The 20278-nt window shown below is 35.3% G+C and overlaps 1 protein-coding gene across 4 annotated transcripts in view; it reads left to right on the forward strand.

Moving 5' to 3' along the window:
- TMEM135 (transmembrane protein 135) overlaps positions 1-20278 on the forward strand; it is a 329334-nt gene that overhangs the window by 223752 nt on the left and 85304 nt on the right. For all 4 annotated transcript variants that reach the window (XM_020993759.1, XM_020993757.1, XM_078156965.1 and 1 more), the window contains one exon: positions 3994-4040. In XM_020993759.1, coding sequence (XP_020849418.1) covers positions 3994-4040 — 47 coding nt within the window. The remainder of the gene's footprint in view (positions 1-3993; positions 4041-20278) is intronic.

The raw sequence follows: 20278 nt of genomic DNA on the forward strand, positions 1-20278 counted from the left end.
TCTCTTTACATAGTTACTTCCTCCTTCTGTTTTTTGAGATATATTTTAATGATATGTCCAAAACAAACAAAAGAGATGGCAAAGGAAGAGAAACAAAGGAAAAATGTAGCTGAACTTTGCTGCAGCTTTTAAATACAGGTCCTTGATTAACCTTTAATTTCAATAAATTTCAATTCCTATCTGTTTGGTGTTATACTTGTTTATGGGTTTTGCTTTGCTTTTTTATTAATATTAGATTTTCCATCTGCTTTCTTATCTATTCCTTTTTCCTTGAGAAATCATTTTAAGGTATTTAAATGAGTTTTACAAAATCTATCCTCTGGACTTGAAATTGTATTAAGGTTATAGGTTCTGTGTTATATGCATTAATTACTAGGCATTTACATAACCTTGGTGTCTGTGAATGGCCATCTATCTTTCAGTAATTTAATTTTGAGTAGTTGTGATCTAGCTTAACTACTTTCCATGAAAGGGCAGGATTTTGAATATATAGCCTTTTCAAGCATTTACCTGACATTACTGTTTCAACAACTGGAAAAAAAAATTAAGGTTAATATGTTGCCAAGTTCTGCTTGTTGACCCTTTAGCATAAATCAAGAAAAATAAACCACATGAGGAGAAGATTGTGGGAGCACATTTCATTCAGTTAAAATAATCAATTTCTTCATCTGATTTTCACAAATCCTAATATTTCTTTAATATTATTTTGTTATGTATTGAAAAATTGGCTATAAAGTATGCTTTTTTTCTTTTTGGTTATTATTATTCTTTTGAATACAGGGAGATAAAAGAATTTCTACTTAGCAAATTTTATCAAATTTTTCCTAATATGAAATGTAAGGACCTGAAAAATATAGACTTTATATTGACTAGGTTTGGATTATGTTCAATTTTTAAAAATTAAGTAGCCATACATTCTCTAATTAACATGAGAATAGCCATTGGTCTGATTATAAATAGTCTGAAACATAAATATATACCTAATAAGGTTTTCTGGTGTGTAATATGACATGTAATATACAATCTAAGTTTCAATGACTTTTTCCGTCTATTTTCTGAAGGGGATTCAATTGACATCTTTTCTGATTACTTCCAAATCTACATATTCAGCTCTTATCTCTCTTAAGGTCCTGAATCTCCAGCTGGACAAATTCATCTAGATTAGGTATCTCCTACTGAACATGCATAACAGAATTCATTATCTGACTAAACCCATGTCTCCTCCTGACTTTCCCTTTTTCTCTTGAGAGTACTAGTATTCTTCTAGTCACACAGGTTTATAAGACTCTTCACTCTTTTTCCCCACCCCCATCCAATCAATTACCAAGTCTTATTGATTCTACTATTTCAACATCTTTCATATCCATTTCTCTCTACTTATACCATAATCACCCTAATTAAGATACTCTTTGTCTGTCTCTTGAACTATTTTAATGGTCTCCTAATTGCTCTTTTTGGCTCCAGTCTCTTCCCTCCACCAGTCCATCTTCCACACAGTTCCCAAGTTGGTATTCTTAATGCATAGGTTTGGCCATGTTACTCCTCTGTTTAAGAAACTTAAGTAACTTTGCGTTTTCCTTAGGATACCTCCAGGGGGACATATGGAGGCCTTCACAGACTGCCCCTTATCTTTCCAGATTGATTTCATATTACTCCTCTCCACAAACTATTTTACTAAATTTGCCTCCTTCTGTTACTTTTACATGATATTCTGTCTCTTTTGTGCCTTTGAACAGTCCATCTCCTTCACCTGAATTGTTCATCTTCCTCACATTCACCTTTTGTAACCTCTTGAGGCTCAGCTCAAGTGCCATCTCCCTTGAGACACCTGTCCTGACCCCTCCCGCCACACTTGTAAATGTCCCTTCCCTTCAAAATATCTCTTGCTTTTATTTGAGATATATCCTGTATGTACTTAAGTGCAGACATGTATAATGTTTAGCTCCTTGACGCCAGGCATGGTTTCATTTTGTCTTTATATTCCTACCACCTGGCACAGTGTCTAAGAATTTGCAAGATAGTTTGATGTCTGAAGGAAAGCCCAGAATTATCTTCCATTTTGAATTCATATTTAAGTACTAGAACTTCATATCATCATCATCATCATCATCATCATCATAACTTTTTTTTTTTTAAGCAAGACCTTAACCTGTTTGGATAGCCAAGTTCTGAATAAAGTTACTTCCTTTCTCTCTGGAAATTCAGAACCTACTATATTCTGTAGTTCAGCCAAACCTAAATAATGACAACTGAACAAGCACTGAATTTTGTACATTAAATAACATATGAATAATCTGTGCAAGTATGGGATAGTGGTTAGAGACCAGGTCTCAGAATGAATAGATGTGGACTCAGATGCTTTCTGTGACAGATATTGGCTGTATGGTTCTGGCTTAGTTGCTTCGCTTTCAGTGTGCCAGGCAACTCTTTAAGACTTCAGATTTCTGAGCAGTTGTAAATCAGTGTGGCTAAAGTGTCCTCCCCAGGAATTTCTTATAGCCATGAAATGGAAAGTTCATACAGAGAGGTGCTAGTAACATAGAAATCAAGAAGATCATCTTCAAATACTGGCCCTGCTACTTACTACCTTTCTGAATTTGGGCAAATCTCTTAATGTCTCCGGGTCTTAGTTTCTTTATCTGCAAATGAGGAGGTTGTTGTTACTAAGGCAAGGAGTTCTTAAACTTTTTGTGTCGTGACCCCCTTTGGCCTTCTCGTGAAACCTGTGGGTCCCTTCTCAGAATAATGTTTTAAAATGCACAAAATAAAATATATATGATTACAAAGGAAACCAATCATACCAAATTACTAATACAGTTATCAAAGTATTAAACAGACAAGTTCATGAACCTGAATTAAGAACCTCTGCTCTAAGGGATGTGTACGGGCCCTTCTTAGCTTTAAATCCTATCATCTCATGATCTTCCAGTTAAGGAGAGAAATAGGTAAGCTACTTGAATAAAAGAAGAAGGATTGATGAGTTGGGGAAAGGACATAATAGCTTTTTGAGTTGTGCTTTGGGAGAAAAAAGGGCTAGAGGTCTGAGTAGGCTGAGAAATCTAGGGGTGGGTAGACCCACCATGATGTAATGGGAAGAGTCTTGGAATTAGAGTCAGAGGACCTAATTCTAATGTAGTCACCTCTACTTATTACCAATGAAACCTTGGGCAAATAACTTAATTTCCTTGGACCTCTCTTTTCTCTTAAAATGAAAATGTTGTGCCTCATTATCTCTAAGGTCCTTGTTAGCTCTAAATTCTTTAAGTCATACAATTGGTATCCATCACTTGATCCCCTATCCCCTTTTAACAACTTAAAAAGGAATCAAGATCTAAGATTTAATTGTTTTGTGGGCAAAAACCAAAACAAAACTGTAATTATGTCCTTTGACAAATATTGGTCCAGAGTCTGCAGTATTCCAGATCACATGAATGTAAGCTTCTTGGATGTGTGAGATTGTGATAAGAAGCTAAAAGGTATTCATATAGTATGTCTCCAGTTCTTTGTTATTGGACTGGGTGAGACTTATGTTTTTTATGTAATGCTTACATGCTATGGTGATGACAGCAGCAGCACTGTATTTCCTGAGAATTACATGAACAGTATTGCACGAAGCAATGTATTATAAATTCATCATTTCCTTCATATTTTTTGGGAACAGAAGGGTGCTTTTCAGTCTAATGAACAACACTCATTGGGCCTTCTTTGTAACTATTATATTGCCATCTTGGCTTAGTGAATTATCAGACCTAACTTTACCTGATTGCTTTTAATTTACTCCCTATTTTCTGTATATTTTAAGCTTGAGGAGCTAATGGAAAAAAATAATGACTTCTTTTAAAATAACTGTAGTCAGTGATAAAATATAGAACTAACTCTCTACCTAAAAATAACTTAGCTTACTTAGTTTTTGAGATATATATATATATAAATAAATGATTGTGTTCCTATTTGAACATTATTTGCAAATAATTTATTTTCTTCTGGTTATAGGTTCTTTTGTTCTGCATCACAGCTGCCATGTACATGTTCTTTTTCAGGTATGTTTTATTTATAATAAATATTGCTATTTATGATGCTTTAAATAACAACATATTTCAGCTCATTTTGTAACTTTACATTGATTTATAAAACAAAAAGTTTACACAAATAAGACCAAGATTACTTTGAAAAAAATAAGAACTTGGCACAATTTAATCTTCTGCATGTTATGATTAATTTACCTCTTGTTAAGAAGATATTGTATACCGTTTTTGCTTTAATATGAAAAGCTTGGGAACTCTTATATTGAATTTTCAAAACATGTCAGTTGTTAGCATTGTAGAAAAGGTAGCATGGTAGAATGGAAAGCATATTATTATTGGATTTGAAGATAGAGTTCATGAGTTTGAATTTGGTGTCTGTTACTTATACCCTGTGTGATGTGGGACAAGCCACTTTACTGCCATTTCTGAAAAGATGAGCCTACATTCGATAGTCTCTAAGGTACATTGCAGTTGTAAAGCCTATGATCCTATTTATTTTTTTATGTTCATTAGGAGGTAGATAAATAATATTAGTTCAGAGTCCTTTTAGGAGAAGTTTTAGATAAAGCATATGCAAACTTATTCTTTGTCCTTCCCTATTAATTTGTGTATTCTCTCCTCTTTGTGTATTACACACATTTGAGAAGAAAACAAAATAATACATAGTTTAGTTTCCCCAAATAATTTTCTGCTTTCTTATACCTCTTCAATATGTATATGGCATGTTTTTTCTCTTACCAGAGTAAAATAAGGTGAATCCTTATTCTCAATAAAAAAAAAGTACGAATTGCAAGAATAATTAATGAAGGATGATTTCTACACCTTCCGTTATCTACAAAAAAACCCTTTGAAGACCTGAAATGATGTGATATATGAGAGTAAAGAACTGTTACAACAGATAAGGAAATACTACCTTAAGTTGTGGGTGGAAAAGTGGGTATCACTTGAATGTCTCAGTAGCTCTTGTCGCTCTCAAAGATTGCAAGCAGAGATGCTATCGTGGAACATTGAATAGCTGGTTTAACAACCCTTCAGATCTTAGAAATGAAATTTCCCCCAATGAAAGTGGCATACCTCTTTTCAAATGTTAAACATTGTCCTTATAAATAGTTCAATAGACATTTATTTAGTCTGTCCACAACCATATGTTACACTAGGTATTTCGGTGTAAACATGTAGTCTAGATAAGACATGTTCTTTTCCTTTTTGTAGCTAACAGTCTACTGCAGGGATATGCCACACATAAGTAACTATAATGTAAAATAATGCTTGATAAATTAATAAAAGTGCAGAAAAGATACTATGTGAGGTCTGAGGTGGGGAGGGAGGGTGATTCCAACTGGTAGTAGACAGCTACAGTGAGTGGAATAGCAGGGAAATGCAGTCATGAATTGCTTAATGTTGGAGGTGGCATATGAGTTTTAAAAAAAAGATAGGCAAGAATTTACCAGGCAGAGTGAAAGGAAGTCATTCCAGGCCCAAGGAATAACATGAGCAAAATCACAGAGTTCTAAACTATGTGGTGATGAATGAATAGTTCAGTTTGGCTGGAATATAGAGTTAGACATAAGAGAGTAGTATGAGCTATGACTGGAACACAGACCAATCTGGTGTCACCAGATTGTGAAATGCTTTGGGTGCCAGACTATGGATTTTGTACTCTATTCAGTAGATAATTGAAAACTATGAAAGCATTTTGAGCAAAAATTTTAAGACCAGCTCTATGCACATAAGGAAGATTAGTCTACAAAAGTATGAAAATAGGTTTGGAATGTAGGTAAAGGCTGGAGGACTTCTCAGGATATTATTGGAAGAGTCCAGATAGGTGTAATGAGGTCTCTGTATTGGGGGGAAAGTCAATTAGAACAGAGAGAATGGGCCAAATATGAAATATATCATGGAAGTAGAATGAATAGAACTTGGTAAGAGAGAGAGAGAGAGAGAGAGAGAGAGAGAGAGAGAGACAGACAGACAGACACTCGGACAGACAGAAAATGAGAAGTCAGAAAAATTATAGTTTGAGAGAAGAGAAAAAAGATGATGATTAAACCTTGTGGAAGAAGATGAGAATTTAGAGAAAGGGCAGGTAGAATATAAGATTGTAATATCTTAGGAGCCAAAGGAGGAGTGATTATCCAGAAAAAAGAGTTGGGTATTTAGCTGTGTCATATGAAGAGAAAAGAGGAAGGGGAAAGAAAATTGAAGATGCCATTAGCTTTGGCACTAGGGTCTGGTGATTTTTAAGGGAGTGATTTTTCCATAATGGTGACAATGGAAGCCAGATTGCTGAGGATTTGGAGAGAATGGGTGGGAACAAAGTATAGACTCTGCAGATATTTCACTTTTTAAAAATGTTTGGCAGTGATGGGAGAAATCAGATGACTTGACAGCTAGAAAAATTGGAAAAACCAGTGGAAGTTTATTTAGGATTGGGGCAAAGTGAATGTATCTATAGCATATGAGAAGAGACTGTGAAGAAGATATTGAAGATACCTGAGAGAGAAAGGGTCACTGCTACAGCAAGGTCTTAGAAGGAAAGGAGATAAGGATTAAATAGAGGAATTAATCTTAATAAGGATTTATGGATACCTTAAGTAAAAAGAGAGAGGTAAGTATTCAACATTAACTTGTTACCAGGGCATCCATCCAGCAATCAATTAACAAGCATTTATTAAGGGCCTTTTATATGCTAGGGCCTGTGCTAGGTGCTTGGGATAAAAATGTTAAATGATCCTTTCCCTGAAATGTCTTATGTTCTACCTAATTATGTGGGAGTGGGGTTGGGGTACTAGAGTTTGTGGGTAGGAAAAAAAAAGAGTCAGGGAGTTAACATAGTCTTAGTATATGTAGAGAGGTGCAGTACTGCTTCACACTACCATGGCTAGATAATGCCTAGAAGAATACTGGGGTTGGTTCTGGGCACCATATTTTAAGAAAAACATTGGTATGTGCTGGATTGTGTCAATTCTAATAATCTAAAAAGAGTAGGTGACTGAAATATCAGAGAGACTGCACCATTGACAAACATAGCTAGAGAGGTGGGAGGGGAGAGGCGGTTGGAGGTTGAGGTAGGGATTATCTGTTAAATGGTGATAAGAAAGCTTGCTTTTGTAAGTAATGAAGGGGAGCTCAATATCATTAGCTGCTAAGTGTGGGAAAGCAGTTGTCAATTAGAAGAGCCTGATTTTCACATGGGCTTCCATTCATGTAACTTACTGCACCATTCCCAACAGTGTCTTCATAGATTTGACACGAATCATCATTTAGTAGGGCTCAACCTTTGGGTGTTTTGTTTATCCCCAAGAAACAAAAAGAAGTGTATTTGCAACCAAAACATTAATCCAATCACTACATTTAGTGTTTATCTTTTGAACTTTTTTTTAACCTCTTAAATCAGCCGACCAAAAACTTTTGAGAGGTTGCCTACTGTAGTCTGGTAAACTGCAGCAAATATTTATTGAAGTTGCTTGATTCAATTTTCAATTATTTTTCCTTTTGGAAGAAGGACTTCATGCAAATATGATTGAAGTGGGTCTGGATGATTTTTTTCTGATAAAGAAATAGACTAAAACAAAAATAATACATTAAGTTTCAAGATACATGGGATCTTAAACTCAGAGGGATGGTAAAGGGATTGTAAGTATTTTATGTCAGTCACTAGTGACTGAACATCATTGCAGCTGTTCAGTGGTCTCTGAAATTTTATAGTCTATCTCCTCTTAATGAATATGTCTCCATTACCAAATAGACTATTATTGCCCTTGCATTTTCAATTATAGAAGGAAGGGTCAGCAATAAAATGACCCTTTGGTCTCAGCTATCTTAAGAGTCTCCCTGCTGGTTATACCCAGGAACTTTGTTGGGATAATGTTGAAAACATTCACATAATAATGTGAATTTCTGCTTTTCTAATCTAATTCTATTTGTGCTTTTTCTAAGCAGGATGATTTTTTAAAAGATCAGGAAGGGAAGTTTTTATTTGGGAAGTGATAGAAAGTTAGATTATGTCATATGTTTACTGTACTTTATTTTATTAAAGAGTAAAGTTCATAATACCAAGGACAGTAAATTGAATGTGTTGTTTAATGCCATTATTTTTATTGCATGTCTCTACAGAGTCAAACTGTTTAGCATGAGGAGGACCTTATAGATCATACGATCTAGCCAATTCTTTTGTCTAAAATAATGACAAATAGATTTGAGCCCAGGTCCTTGAATTCCAAATCCGCTGCTACTGTCACTGCACTACATTGCCTTTAGGTGAGGGACATAAATTTAGCTCTTCTGGATCATCTAAAGTGTTTTGGATTTTTAATTTACATGTGTAAAAATTTGTAATATTGAAATTAAGGCATTGAGATTAAGAAATTATATTCTGAAAACTGTTCTCATGTATTTAATTCAGTGTAGCAAATATTTAATCACTTGCCATGAGGAAGTCACCATGATAGAAGTTGAGGATATAGAGGAAAAATTATCTCAGAATCTCTTAAAATGAAAGAATTTATTATCTAATACAAGGTTACAATGTAAATAGGATAGAAAGTAGATAGATAGAACTAATGTGATCTATGAAAGTAGAAGATAGACAATAGATCGCTACAGGAGATCAGGAAACATGAGCCTAGTATGAGTACAAATTAGAAAGAGAACCAGGCCTACCACAAATGTGTTCTGATGCAGAGCTCCAACATATTTACCCAGTTTGCTGAAGTTGTTTTCTTGTTACAGTCACAAAAGTGCTTCTTCATAATAACTTTAAAATGTTTTTCAGAAGGCCCAATACTGTGTTTCTACATAGTTATTTGAATGTTATCTCCTTCCATTAGATTGTAAGCTCCTTGAGAGCAGGGACTGTTTTTGCCTTAATTTTTATCCCCAGCATTTAGCAAGGTGCCTGGGATATAGCAGGTATTTAATAAATGCTTGTTGACTTGGTGCTCATATTTTATTTGTCTTTGTGTTTAAAGGTTCCATGAGAAGGTAACAGTTCTCATCCTAGCACTTAGGGTTAGAAAGTTCTCTGGCTTGTGATAGAGAGAGCCCTAGGGAAGTTTGGAGCTCCTAGGTGTGACTTTGCAACATGAGGGAGTCCTCAGATAAATCTGCATTGGTTGTTGGGTTGTGTTTGATGAGCTCTTGGCAGCTGTAACTAGGGGATCTCTAAGAGGATTCACATCCTAAGCAACAGATCCTGCAGCAGAGTTGTGGGGGAGGGGAAAGCCTCAAGCATGGCCAAAAGAGTCTTAAAATGAAGTGGTAACTAGGAGGGGCTTTGGGTCAAAGTCCCCAGTCTTGTGACCATTGTTCCTAGGGGAACCTTGTTGTCCAGGGCCCCTAGAATGTTGCCAGTCCGTGGTTTCTTGGGAGCAGGGTTCTGGGTTGTGGTTGGTAAATCCTGGAAGGTTGGTGGGTTAGAAGGGACCTCAAAATCTATGAATCCTATGATAAAGTCTAAGCTCCTTAAGGCCAAGGACTGTTTAATTTTGTCTTTATAAACTTCACACTTAGCTTACTGGATTACTTCTCTGTGAAATCTAACACTTATCTAAATTGCTAATGTTCTTGACAAGGTTTTGGTTTAAATAAAGCATAGAGAAAGAGTTTTGCAAAAAATAAAACCATTTGTAAAGTGTTGCCATACCCAAAGCACTATGATGTGTAGGCCAGATCCTGCTGTGAAAAAGGACACTGTTTCCCTTCAGAATAGTTCACACCATTTGGCCAGGCAAAGACTGGCAGAACAGTTGATCCTTATGGTTGTACTTCAGAGTAAGTGCAGGAATTTGACACAATGTTTGTTCAAAAATATTTTAGAAATTCAGTGCTTAAATAGGGAAAAAAGATACCAACTAAGTACCAAATCACATTTTATACCTAGCTTTTAAGGAGAAGTAAATGACAAAGTTTATGTATAGTGAAAGGGATTGTATTATAGCAGCAAAAATTATTGTCAGAGAAGGAAGGAAAATGAAAATTAGTTTCATTGAAGAGAAATTTGGGGAATTTCTGAAAGAACAATCTTTGAGACGTTAGTTTCAAAATAATTTTCTTTCCTTAAAGTTTTTTTGACATCTTTTTGTATATCACCATCATTTCCAAACGTATACTTCTGCACTTACAAAAGGAGCTTTCCATTGAGGAAAAAATTAAAAAGAGAAAAAAAAAGTTCAGTAAAACTAACCAATACGTCAACTATCTCACAGTGTATCTAATGCTATAAACCCATAGTTTATCCCTACTTCTGAAAAAGAAGGGAAGGAGGTGTCCCCAAATGATTTTCTAAGACTGACAGATCATGAAGTTTATTAATTTATCTACAAAGTACAGTAATCTTAGTATTTTGAATTTCAGCTCATGGGTCAGTGTCTAGTATTGTTGTAATGCTTCTCAGGAAATCCGTCCCCAGATTTCTATAAATGGAAAGACTTTGCAAACTATGGGAAGAGTATGACTATGTCATTGTGTTCTTTTTTTTAGTACAGTGAGTAGAAGTTACCTCCACACTCTTCCTCACCAGCCCTGTCTTAGGCAGTCTCCCTAACAATCCTAGGTTTTCTGTTTAGTTATGTCATCAGTGTGTACAGAAGTGTCATAATTGACAGCTAGGCATAGAACATTGTTTGCTGTTAAGTAATTAAAACCAGACATAAGCCATGACTAGAGAAAAAATCAGAAAGATACCTAAAGGCAGTGTTGTTTATTTGGGTTTTATTTTTGGTTTTAGAGAAAGATATTTTATGTGGAGAATAGTTATGAAAACATTTTAGGGAAAATAAGAAGCAATATGGTGAAATGGATAAAATAGTGGTCTTAGAGTCAATAAGATTCTTCCTATGCAGTCTGAATTTTTCATTAAAAATGGAGAGCATCTATAATTTTTAAATGCTAACTTAACAGAATCACTTTATAACTTTCTGTTGATAGGTATACCAAATATTTTATGGAAATAAGCTTTCACAATTATCCTGAGGGCTATATTAGACCATTTTAAACTTAGTGTGTTTATTTTGAGTAGTTGTGCATCTAGTAATCATTCAGAGGATACAAGATACTGATTTTGCTTTAAGTGTCAAAATCTTGGGCCCTATTAAGTTGAATTATCATAGACTCATAGATCTAGAGCTTGTTAAAGCATTGTTTAATTAGTGATCAGTTCTAGTTCTTGAGAAATGAGAAAGCAGCACAATTCCCTTCTCTCAGTAGAGGTGGGGGCTTTAAGTAGGGTATTTTGCACTTAGCTTTGCCTGTTGGCTTTTACTTTTTTTTAAAGATTTTTGTTTCATTTTATTTTTGTGTTTTTGTGGGTTACCAGAGAAGCTTAAAGAGAGAGGGAATTTATTCTGATGTTAAAGATAAAAGTAAACATTAATTGGAAAAATAAAAGATGAATGGCATTACAACATGTGATAATACCTTCAATGTAATTATGCTAAGTCTAGATAGAAACTCTTTCCACATACCTCTAGAAAATCCAACAATTTGTTCAGAGTTATATGGTTGGAGTCCCAGACTGGTTGTCAAGGTGATTAATCCTGAGACTATATAGGGCTGTTTCACAAAAGACATGTCTTAATTCATTGGATATAAACATTGGAAAAGCTACTTTTAAAGTTACAAATCAATACAAATTTAAAAATTATTTGCTATATTATGTTAGACTTTCGGGGGAAGGGATATATTTAGCAATTCTCTTCATTGGATCAAGTCTAAGAAATAGATTTTGCATTGTTGCAGGGTGCCCTTTTAAGATATCTGCAGTAATTATCCGGTCAGAGAGCCTGACATCTTTGCAAGCGGGATACCCTTTAATGGATTCCTTGTTATTTTTAGAGTTATTTCAAAACTCAATGTAATAGAAAGAAAAGAAACTTTGAGAAAGCCCTGGCCTTCATATTACCTAGATTCAACTGGAAAGCCTTTTGATTTCTGTTTCTTAACAGAAAATTATTCAAATTATTCTAAGACTTGATACAGAAAATACCTTTATACTGAGATTTGAATTTTGGGAAATCTTAGCTTAGAGGCTGCTGAATGGCTTTAGTGTTAGATTTCTGTGACTGGCAAAAATTTGAAAAAGAAATTATCTGACCTATAGAGTACTTTTATATTCTTCAAAACATTTTAAAGTCTTTGAAACTAGTGTAACTCTGGGCTCACCCACCTAATAGCCACTTAAACTGTGGAGCAAAGTACTCTGAGACAGCTGGCTGTTTGTCTTCTCAGTGTTTTATGGGTAATCTTTGGGTTTGGGGGTGTATTTTTTTCTATTTCCATGCCCACAAGCCTCTTAGTGTGCTTTCTTCACTGATTATCAGTTGATTGATATCAATTAACCAGACAGATTTTATTAACTTTTAGAAGAGGGTATTTATTAAGATGCTATAGTAAAAACCATTTGGTACAAAACATCCTACCAAAGCAGGAGTATCCCTCAAGTATATACACTCTACCTTAGAGAGTGTATGTGGCAAAGGGGTAACTCAGCTCTGAAAGTCCTTTGTGGGGCTCTCATTAAGTTCCCCTAAAGCACAGTGTTGCTTTCTGATGGACTTCCTGTAGAGTCCTGAAGCTAGCTTTCCTCAGTTTGTCTATTTTCCCTTGGTTTTGCTGTCAGCTCTTCCAGGGATGCCACTAGGATATGTGGGAAGTCCTTTTGTAGTTCATACGGTCCTCTTCTGATTACAAGGGGTGAGGAGAAAGGAGACTCTTTTTCTCCCCACTCTCTCCTTTAGTGTAGTCTTTCACTAACATGCTCAGATTCTAACCTGACTTGCTATTTTATACAAAGCCCTATAGGGTATGGCTGAATCTCCCTAACTAACCCCCACGTAGTTCCTCTGTAGTCATTGGATTCCATCCATTGGTTTTTACTCCTTTCATTGATTAGGGACTTTTTGCATCATTAATGCCTTTGGTTGATTAATTGACTCATAAAATAAAAGTATTCTCACGTGATTAAGCTAGTTACTTTGATGGAATGATGAATTCCATCAGTTCCTCCCTTTACACTAGCTTAAGCTATGGCTGAAGCTGTGAATTGGGTTTGTCTTTTTGAAAATAATTGTAGAACTATACCATGACCTATAAAATTGTTCATATTCTTTGATCCAGTGAACCCGCTGCTGAATCATTACATTAGATAGGAGTTAAAAGACCTATTTGTATTAAAAATAGTCTAAGCTACACTATTTGTAATGGCAAAAATAAATTGTTGATAAACTGTAATCAGCTGGGGAATAGCTGAACCAGTTATATTACATTAATATAATTGAATGTAATTATACGGCAAGGATATATATATATATATATATATATATATATATGTGTGTGTGTGTGTGTGTGTGTATGTATGTATATAAATTTAAAGAAATTTAGAGATACGTTAAGTATTTCAGAGTGGGGAAAAACAAACCAGTATGACTACAATTATGTAAAGACAAGAGCCTCAAAACATGGCTAAATGCCCAGAAGTCAAATTTAGAAGGTGTCATAGAAACAGTATTAGTTTGTTATTACTTTGTTCTGTTTAACAGTCACATCTTTTAAAATAATCCATAATTAAGCTTATTGTTGCTTTTTAAAATAGTTTATTAATGCATTTATGCTATATTCACTTCCTAGTAGTTCTCCCTTTTCTGACCATAGTCTTCTCTCTTACAGAAATATGGAATCTGTAATTTCCTTATCCAGAATTTCCCTCTCCCAACATAGTCAGGTAGCACTATCAGTAATAAGGCTTCTACAGTTGGCTGCTACATAGGTGTTAAGTGACTTTCTCAATTTCACAGGGGTAGAATTAGAATCAGAATTGGAAGTCAGGTCTTCCTGAAGCCAAACCCAGTACTCACACTGCCTCTTTATAACAGAAAAAAGAAAAAAGGAGGGAAAAAGAGTACAAACAAAACAGTTAAGTAAAACTGTCTGATAGAGAAAATGGGAGTAGCAGAATGTTTACCATACCAAACCGATAGTCTACCATCTCTGTACTGAGAGAAAAGTAGTCACTAGCCATCTGGAGCCAATATTGAGCATAGCACTTGATATTAATTCTGTTGACTTTCAATGTTGCTTCCTTTTACATTATTGTCATCATTTACAGATGAAGAAGTGACAAGACAAAGCAATTTAATGGCAGACTGGAAATTAGAACCCAGTTATCATGACACTCAGTCTGGTGCCTGTTCTTTTTTTTATGTTTTGCCTTCTCAACTAAACTTTGACTTGGAAGTAGTTGGTGTTCTCTGAGTTTTGTTATTTGGCTGATCTCTAAATGCCAGTCTAAATATTTAAAATCAGTACTTTTCTTTTACTCTGTTTATTGTGATATTTTTGTATTAATATTATGGTACTATTTTTTTGGGGGGGAAGTCATTGAACTGATTATTTCACTAGTTTTCTTTCATATACAGGGACAATGTAGTAAAAGTTGATTTTTAATATATATTATATCCAGGTATATCTAGGAATAGAAGATACATTATAAAGTACCTGAAAGGTATTGAAATTCTCTCTTAATTCAATGTATACTGTCTCCTAATTTATAATTCTCAATTCAGTTCAGCAAACATTTAATAGATGTCATCTGTGTTCAAGGTACTATGCTAAGTGATAGCTTTTTTTTTTCTTCCCTGAACTCTTAATAGGAATCCTGCTGCTCTCAGGTAGCATATAATTTAGTACTGGAGGGAGAAGATAGGCACACAGATGATGGTGCTTCAAGGCAATAGTGATAAGTGCAAAGGAAAGGGCCAGCCTGAGTGCTGTAAGTAGCATACCGGCATGTTCTTTTTCGTGGCTTATGCCAGACAAGATGTATTACCACCTACAGAGAAACTGTGCAGAAATTATAGCAGCAAAGCAGACTGAAAATATATTTTCCACCATTATCAGTTTTCAGCATAGATTCTGTTTCAGATATGTGACTGAGTCAGTGAACCAAAGGTGTTCTACCTGCAAGGTGAGCTAGTAGAAATGGGAGAAGCTTTTAAGTTCTAAAATTTCAGCTGTCTCTATCCAGAGCCATCCCTGGAGGAAGGAAAAGTGGGTCTCCTCCCTTTTTTAAAGTTTCCTCTGTCAATCACAAAGCCTCTTTGTCCTGGTAGGTCATTGATGGGGACTGTGCTTTGGCTGTTTATCATGTTCCTGTCATCCTTAAAATGCAGAATAAAAGGGGGAAGGGAGAGAATAGCTTTTGGTTCTCAGGATTTGGAGAATAAGTTGCTTGTAGTTGTGTGGGACCTCTGTATTCCAGCTGCCCTGGAATGCTTTCTGAAGTGATTTGATCACCAACAATGTGGTACATAACCATTATAATTTTGAGCTCCTAAGGCACTGTTCAGAACAAGGCTGATATTACAAATCAGATGATGGAAAAGCAATCGAGCTTCACGGATTTGATTTCTCCCTTTGATCCTGTCACAAAAGCTCTAAGCTCTTAGTTTGGAAACAGTTGCAGCCTTAACTTCCAGCTATTTTCTGTCATTGTTGGGAAGAACACCTTACATTTGGTCATTCTATTTTATTATATTTCTGAGCTGTTTTTGATATGGTTGGTTCTCATTAATATTTTTTAAAAGAAGTGATGTTGTCCTCCTGCTCCAAAGGTCTTAAAACTGTTTTATCAGCTATTTTTGTCTCCCAAGAAAAATTGACTCATCAGCTTGTCAAACTTTGGAAGGAAGTTTGATGGTGTAGGCAAAGAAACGTTTTGATCATTTTTCTCTTCACTTTTGTCTATATTTCTGTTAGTTTCCTTATGGCTAGAGTTTGGGAAAGTCTTGGGAAAGTTCTCCTGCCTTTTTACTACATATAACAATTTTATATTTGAATTAATGACAAAGCAACAAATTATTAGAAGGATCATAAGAGGAAGTGTTAGAAGAATTGATCAGAACAAGACTTTATGAGTTGTGTAGCTGTATGCATTAAACTAAGGAGATTAAATTGCATTATTGGTCTTTGCTTGTTCAATGTAGGGATATTTAAGGTTTTTCCAGTTCTTTATTTTTACACAAAGCTTTTCATTATCTTTTAAAAGAAGGCATGCTCAAGTTTCAGTGAAATGTTTTTGCTATTCTTTTTAGATATTTATAAAATCTGAAACAAAAGAGGCCTAATGAGGAAGGAAAAGCAGGTTTTTGTTTATTAGATGAGTTATTTCTTTCTTTTTCCCCAGGTCACTCATGTACAGCTGTATAAAATCAACGTTTTATCAATTGAAAATATAGCGTAATAGTGTTGTGAAGAAATCTTGTTGTCAGAGAATTTGACTCCACCCCTCACTTAGCAGTACATTCCAGTGGCTCACAACTCTTAAAGAATCAAGACATTCTGTCATCTATCCTAAGTTTCTGTTACTGCATTGTAAGCTGATTACATCTTTTCGTATCCTCACTGAAACAAAACAGCTGTTCATACAATCTCTCTTCAGGAGCTTGAAGGTTGCTACTAAGTCCTGGTAGCCTTCTCTAAACCAGCTTCCTTTAGCTTTTCACCATATAGGCTAATAATGTGCTATTCCAGTGTCATGTACAAATTTACTTTTAAAAATAGGTCCATGGAGACTGTTTCTCAAGTTTTAAATTGCTGACCATGGGTGTTTTTAATTTACAAGCTCCTAATTTATACTAGTCTCCAAATTTTTAGGATGAGAAGCAAGAACATTGAGTGTTAGAGGGATCATGTTGCTTTGGATGGATAATTTTGATACAGTCTTGGTCACAGGGACTAGAAATAAAACTGATACTGATAATTCTAAAAGAAGAAAAGTCAAGTGTGGAAGGTCTTTTACCACCATCAGTGTTAAAGGCCATTTATTAAGTACCTAATTGTGTATTACTCTTTAATTTTAATTGCTATACAAAAGAAGTGGTCCTTTCCAGAGCCTGAAATAGGATGCTGAGTTGACTTTAAATGGCTAACATTTGCTTAAGGATTTCAGTGATTTTTATGATTAATACAGGAATCCCTTGTTTTATTGAGCAACTCTCTTTTACTTTAATTTCTAAAGCAGACCCTCACTAATCTTTTTTAGATATGTATTTGGACCTATGCTTTTCCAAATGAAATTTTTCAAAAGTTGAAACTAATGGCAAAAATGATTGCCCTGCTAGATGGCAACATTGGGGACAACAGAGTGCATTGACTATATTTTACTGATATCTGATTCTCCCTTTGTTGTGCTTGATTCCTTCCTCTTTCAGCCCATATCATCCCACTCTTTGCTACACCTTTGGAATTCCTTCTTTGTGTGGAAGTCCCCTGATTCTGCACTTGAATATTTCTCCATTTAGCTCCAGATGTCTCATTCTCAGTTTTTCTACTATCTAATGTCAACAGTTTCACTCTTTGCTAATACAAGCCACTATCTAACATGACACTGCAACTTGAAATTGACTTGAATTCAAGGCTCCGGATACTGAAAAATCATATAATCGATTCTTTGAGTCTGAAAATTCTGTAAAACCAAATTTACTTCAAATGAGGTATACCTATGTTAATTTTTCATAGAATCATATACTTATGGAATGAGATGAGACTTTTAGAATTTACCAGTTGTAACACCCTCATTTTTAAAATGAGAAAACAAAAATGTAGAGAAGTTAAATGACTGGCCCAAGTGAAGAGGTCTAGGACTTTTGGGTGCTGCTGGAACCCCAAGATCATGGTACTGGGCCCTGTCTGAAAGAATTCAACTCAAATCTTCTTCAGCCAAAGGAAAAGTTTATTAGTGATAAAACATATAGACCAGGTGACGCCCGTAAAGATGGGTGGTCATGAGAGGTTCTCAGCCTTGTAGGCCTGAGATTCTCAGCCCCAGTGAGGGCCAGGGTAGATCTTATATACTTTGGGTGACCAGGGAAGGGTCTGGGAAAATGGTCTGGGTGAGAATTCCCAGAGATTGGAATGTCTAAGAGATTGGATAGACAATGGGAATAGATAATGAAGGAACTGAAAGGTATCTGAATGAGATTAAAAGGTAGGCTAAGGCTTTCTAAGGGAGAAGAGGGGCTGGGGCCTGTAGACAAGGGGGGCCAGATTCCTTTTGGGGCAAGGGGCGAAGACCTCGGCTTGGGCCACACGCTATCACAAGGTCACACATAAGTTAAATAAATAGTAAAGCCAAACCTAAAACCCAAGTTTTTCTGACTCTCAATTGAGTCAAACTAAGAAGTAAATATTTGATACCTGTAGATATATAAATAGATGTATAAGAGATTCATTGTAAAGATTTGGTATGATTATTATGTTGGGAAAAGCCTAGTGATAATGAGGATAACTGAGAAATGTGGTAATTGAGGTAGAGCCACTGGTGAGGCATCATGGCAAAGTAGAAAGATGACTGGACTTGGCACCTGGAATTTCTGGGTTCTAGTCTTGACCCTGACAGTAGCTCTATGACCATGTCATTTAACAAGCCATGAACAAGTTATTTGTTCACATTTGATCACATATCAACAAGTCATTTTAACTTCTTGGTCTCTTGAGCTGCAAATACCTAGAGTATCCATACCTCACAATATTATTGTGAGGCTCAAATGAAATAATGTCTATTTCTATAATATTTCTGGCATTCAATAAATCATCACAGTCATCTCCCTGAAAAAGGGAATTTCATGGAATATGAGAAGGGCATAGAGAGGGTTTCACAAATGATTTCCCATAGTCATAATAGATTGGAAATTATATGTGATGCTGGTATATTTATTATATATTGATTGTTTAAGATTTCCAACTTGGAGATCAAAATGTGGTTTGAATACATTTTCTTCCAATGAAATGTTTCTCATACATGCATTAAGATCATACAAGATGCCTTGATAAATACAATCACAGTAATACTTTTGTTCAGAGATCCTCAGATTAAGTGAGGTCTTTTTTTTAAAAAAAAAAGTATCTGCCACTGTTGTGGACGATATTTTGTGCAGAATCCAAATGGCAACACTTTTTTTTTTGTCTAGCCAGTGGGGTTAAGTGACTTGTCCAGGGTCACACAACTAGTAAGTGTTATGTGTCTGAGGCCAGATTTGAACTTGGGTCCTCCTGAATCTAGGGCCGGCGCTCTATCCACTGCGCCACTTAGCTGCCCCCAGAATCCAAATGGAAGAAGAGTAGTCTTAGATGGTGAAGTTCTCTCAATGTTCCTGTTTATGTATTAATGAATAAACATTAGTTTTTGTTACATATATTTAACTTTTCAGAAATTACTATCTCCATGGGGGAGATTAAAATTAAAATGAAAAAATTTATATTTAAATTTGAAAGTATTTATAGTCTTAACATTGGGAGTCTTTGGCATTCCCTTAAAAAAGAAATTGTGGCCCATTCTCTGTGAACTCTTCTTATAAGAGGTTGGACCTCTCTTCCTATTTCTGTATTCCTTCCTCTTCTGGGAATTAGAATTTTGAAAGCTTTTCTGTACCTAACTACTGGTTTGTCTTCTTTCTGCTTGGAGAGAAAGGAGGAATTTGCTATGGCTGTCCCCACAGTTTCTTCTTTCCTTGTGGCCTCTGAGCCTCAGTTTCTTCTCACTTTTTGTAGATTTACCTCTTTTTCTCAGTTTGTACCACAGAAGAGTCTAACTATGAGAGGCTGTTATTCCAGGCCTTCAGTGACAAAATTGCCGTCTGCTGGGTGGTCTCCATTTTATCAATGTACATCTAAAAATGTGGTGGCAAGAAGCAAGTACAATACTCCCATTGTGTTCCAAACCAAGACAGGGTACAGTCAGGATTATCATCCTCTTATTCCTTGAAGCTATGCCTGTCTAAATGAAATCTGAGATCACATTAACATTATTGGCTGTTTAACCCAACAATTTACTTATATTGAGTTCAGTAATACCTCCCAATATTAAATTTGATAAGCATTCTATCAATGCCTTTTTGAAAGTCATTGATAAAAATATTAAAAGCACAGAACTAAGCACCAGTTCCTAGAGAAGTCCATTGGAGACTCTATCCTAGTTTACATTGAACTATTAATGACTTCTTTGAATTTGGCCATCTTCTTGTACTATCATCTAGCACCCATGTTTCCTGTAAGAATAACATATGAGACTTTATCAAATATGTTACAGAACTCTAGATAAACTGCATTTTTGGAATTGTCCAGATTTAGTAGTTTAATAAATGTCAAAAAAAAGTGCTTTTTCTTGGAAAAAGAAACAAAGAATTTAGCTGCTTTGTCTTCTTTTTGTCATCATCCATCATTCTCCCATCCACTCTGATTAGCAGTCCTTTTTTGATCCT

Source organism: Phascolarctos cinereus, unplaced genomic scaffold (genome assembly GCF_003287225.1).
Source record: "Phascolarctos cinereus isolate Bilbo 61053 unplaced genomic scaffold, phaCin_HiC Scaffold_726;HRSCAF=1367, whole genome shotgun sequence".
In the NCBI taxonomy this organism is placed as follows: domain Eukaryota; kingdom Metazoa; phylum Chordata; class Mammalia; order Diprotodontia; family Phascolarctidae; genus Phascolarctos; species Phascolarctos cinereus.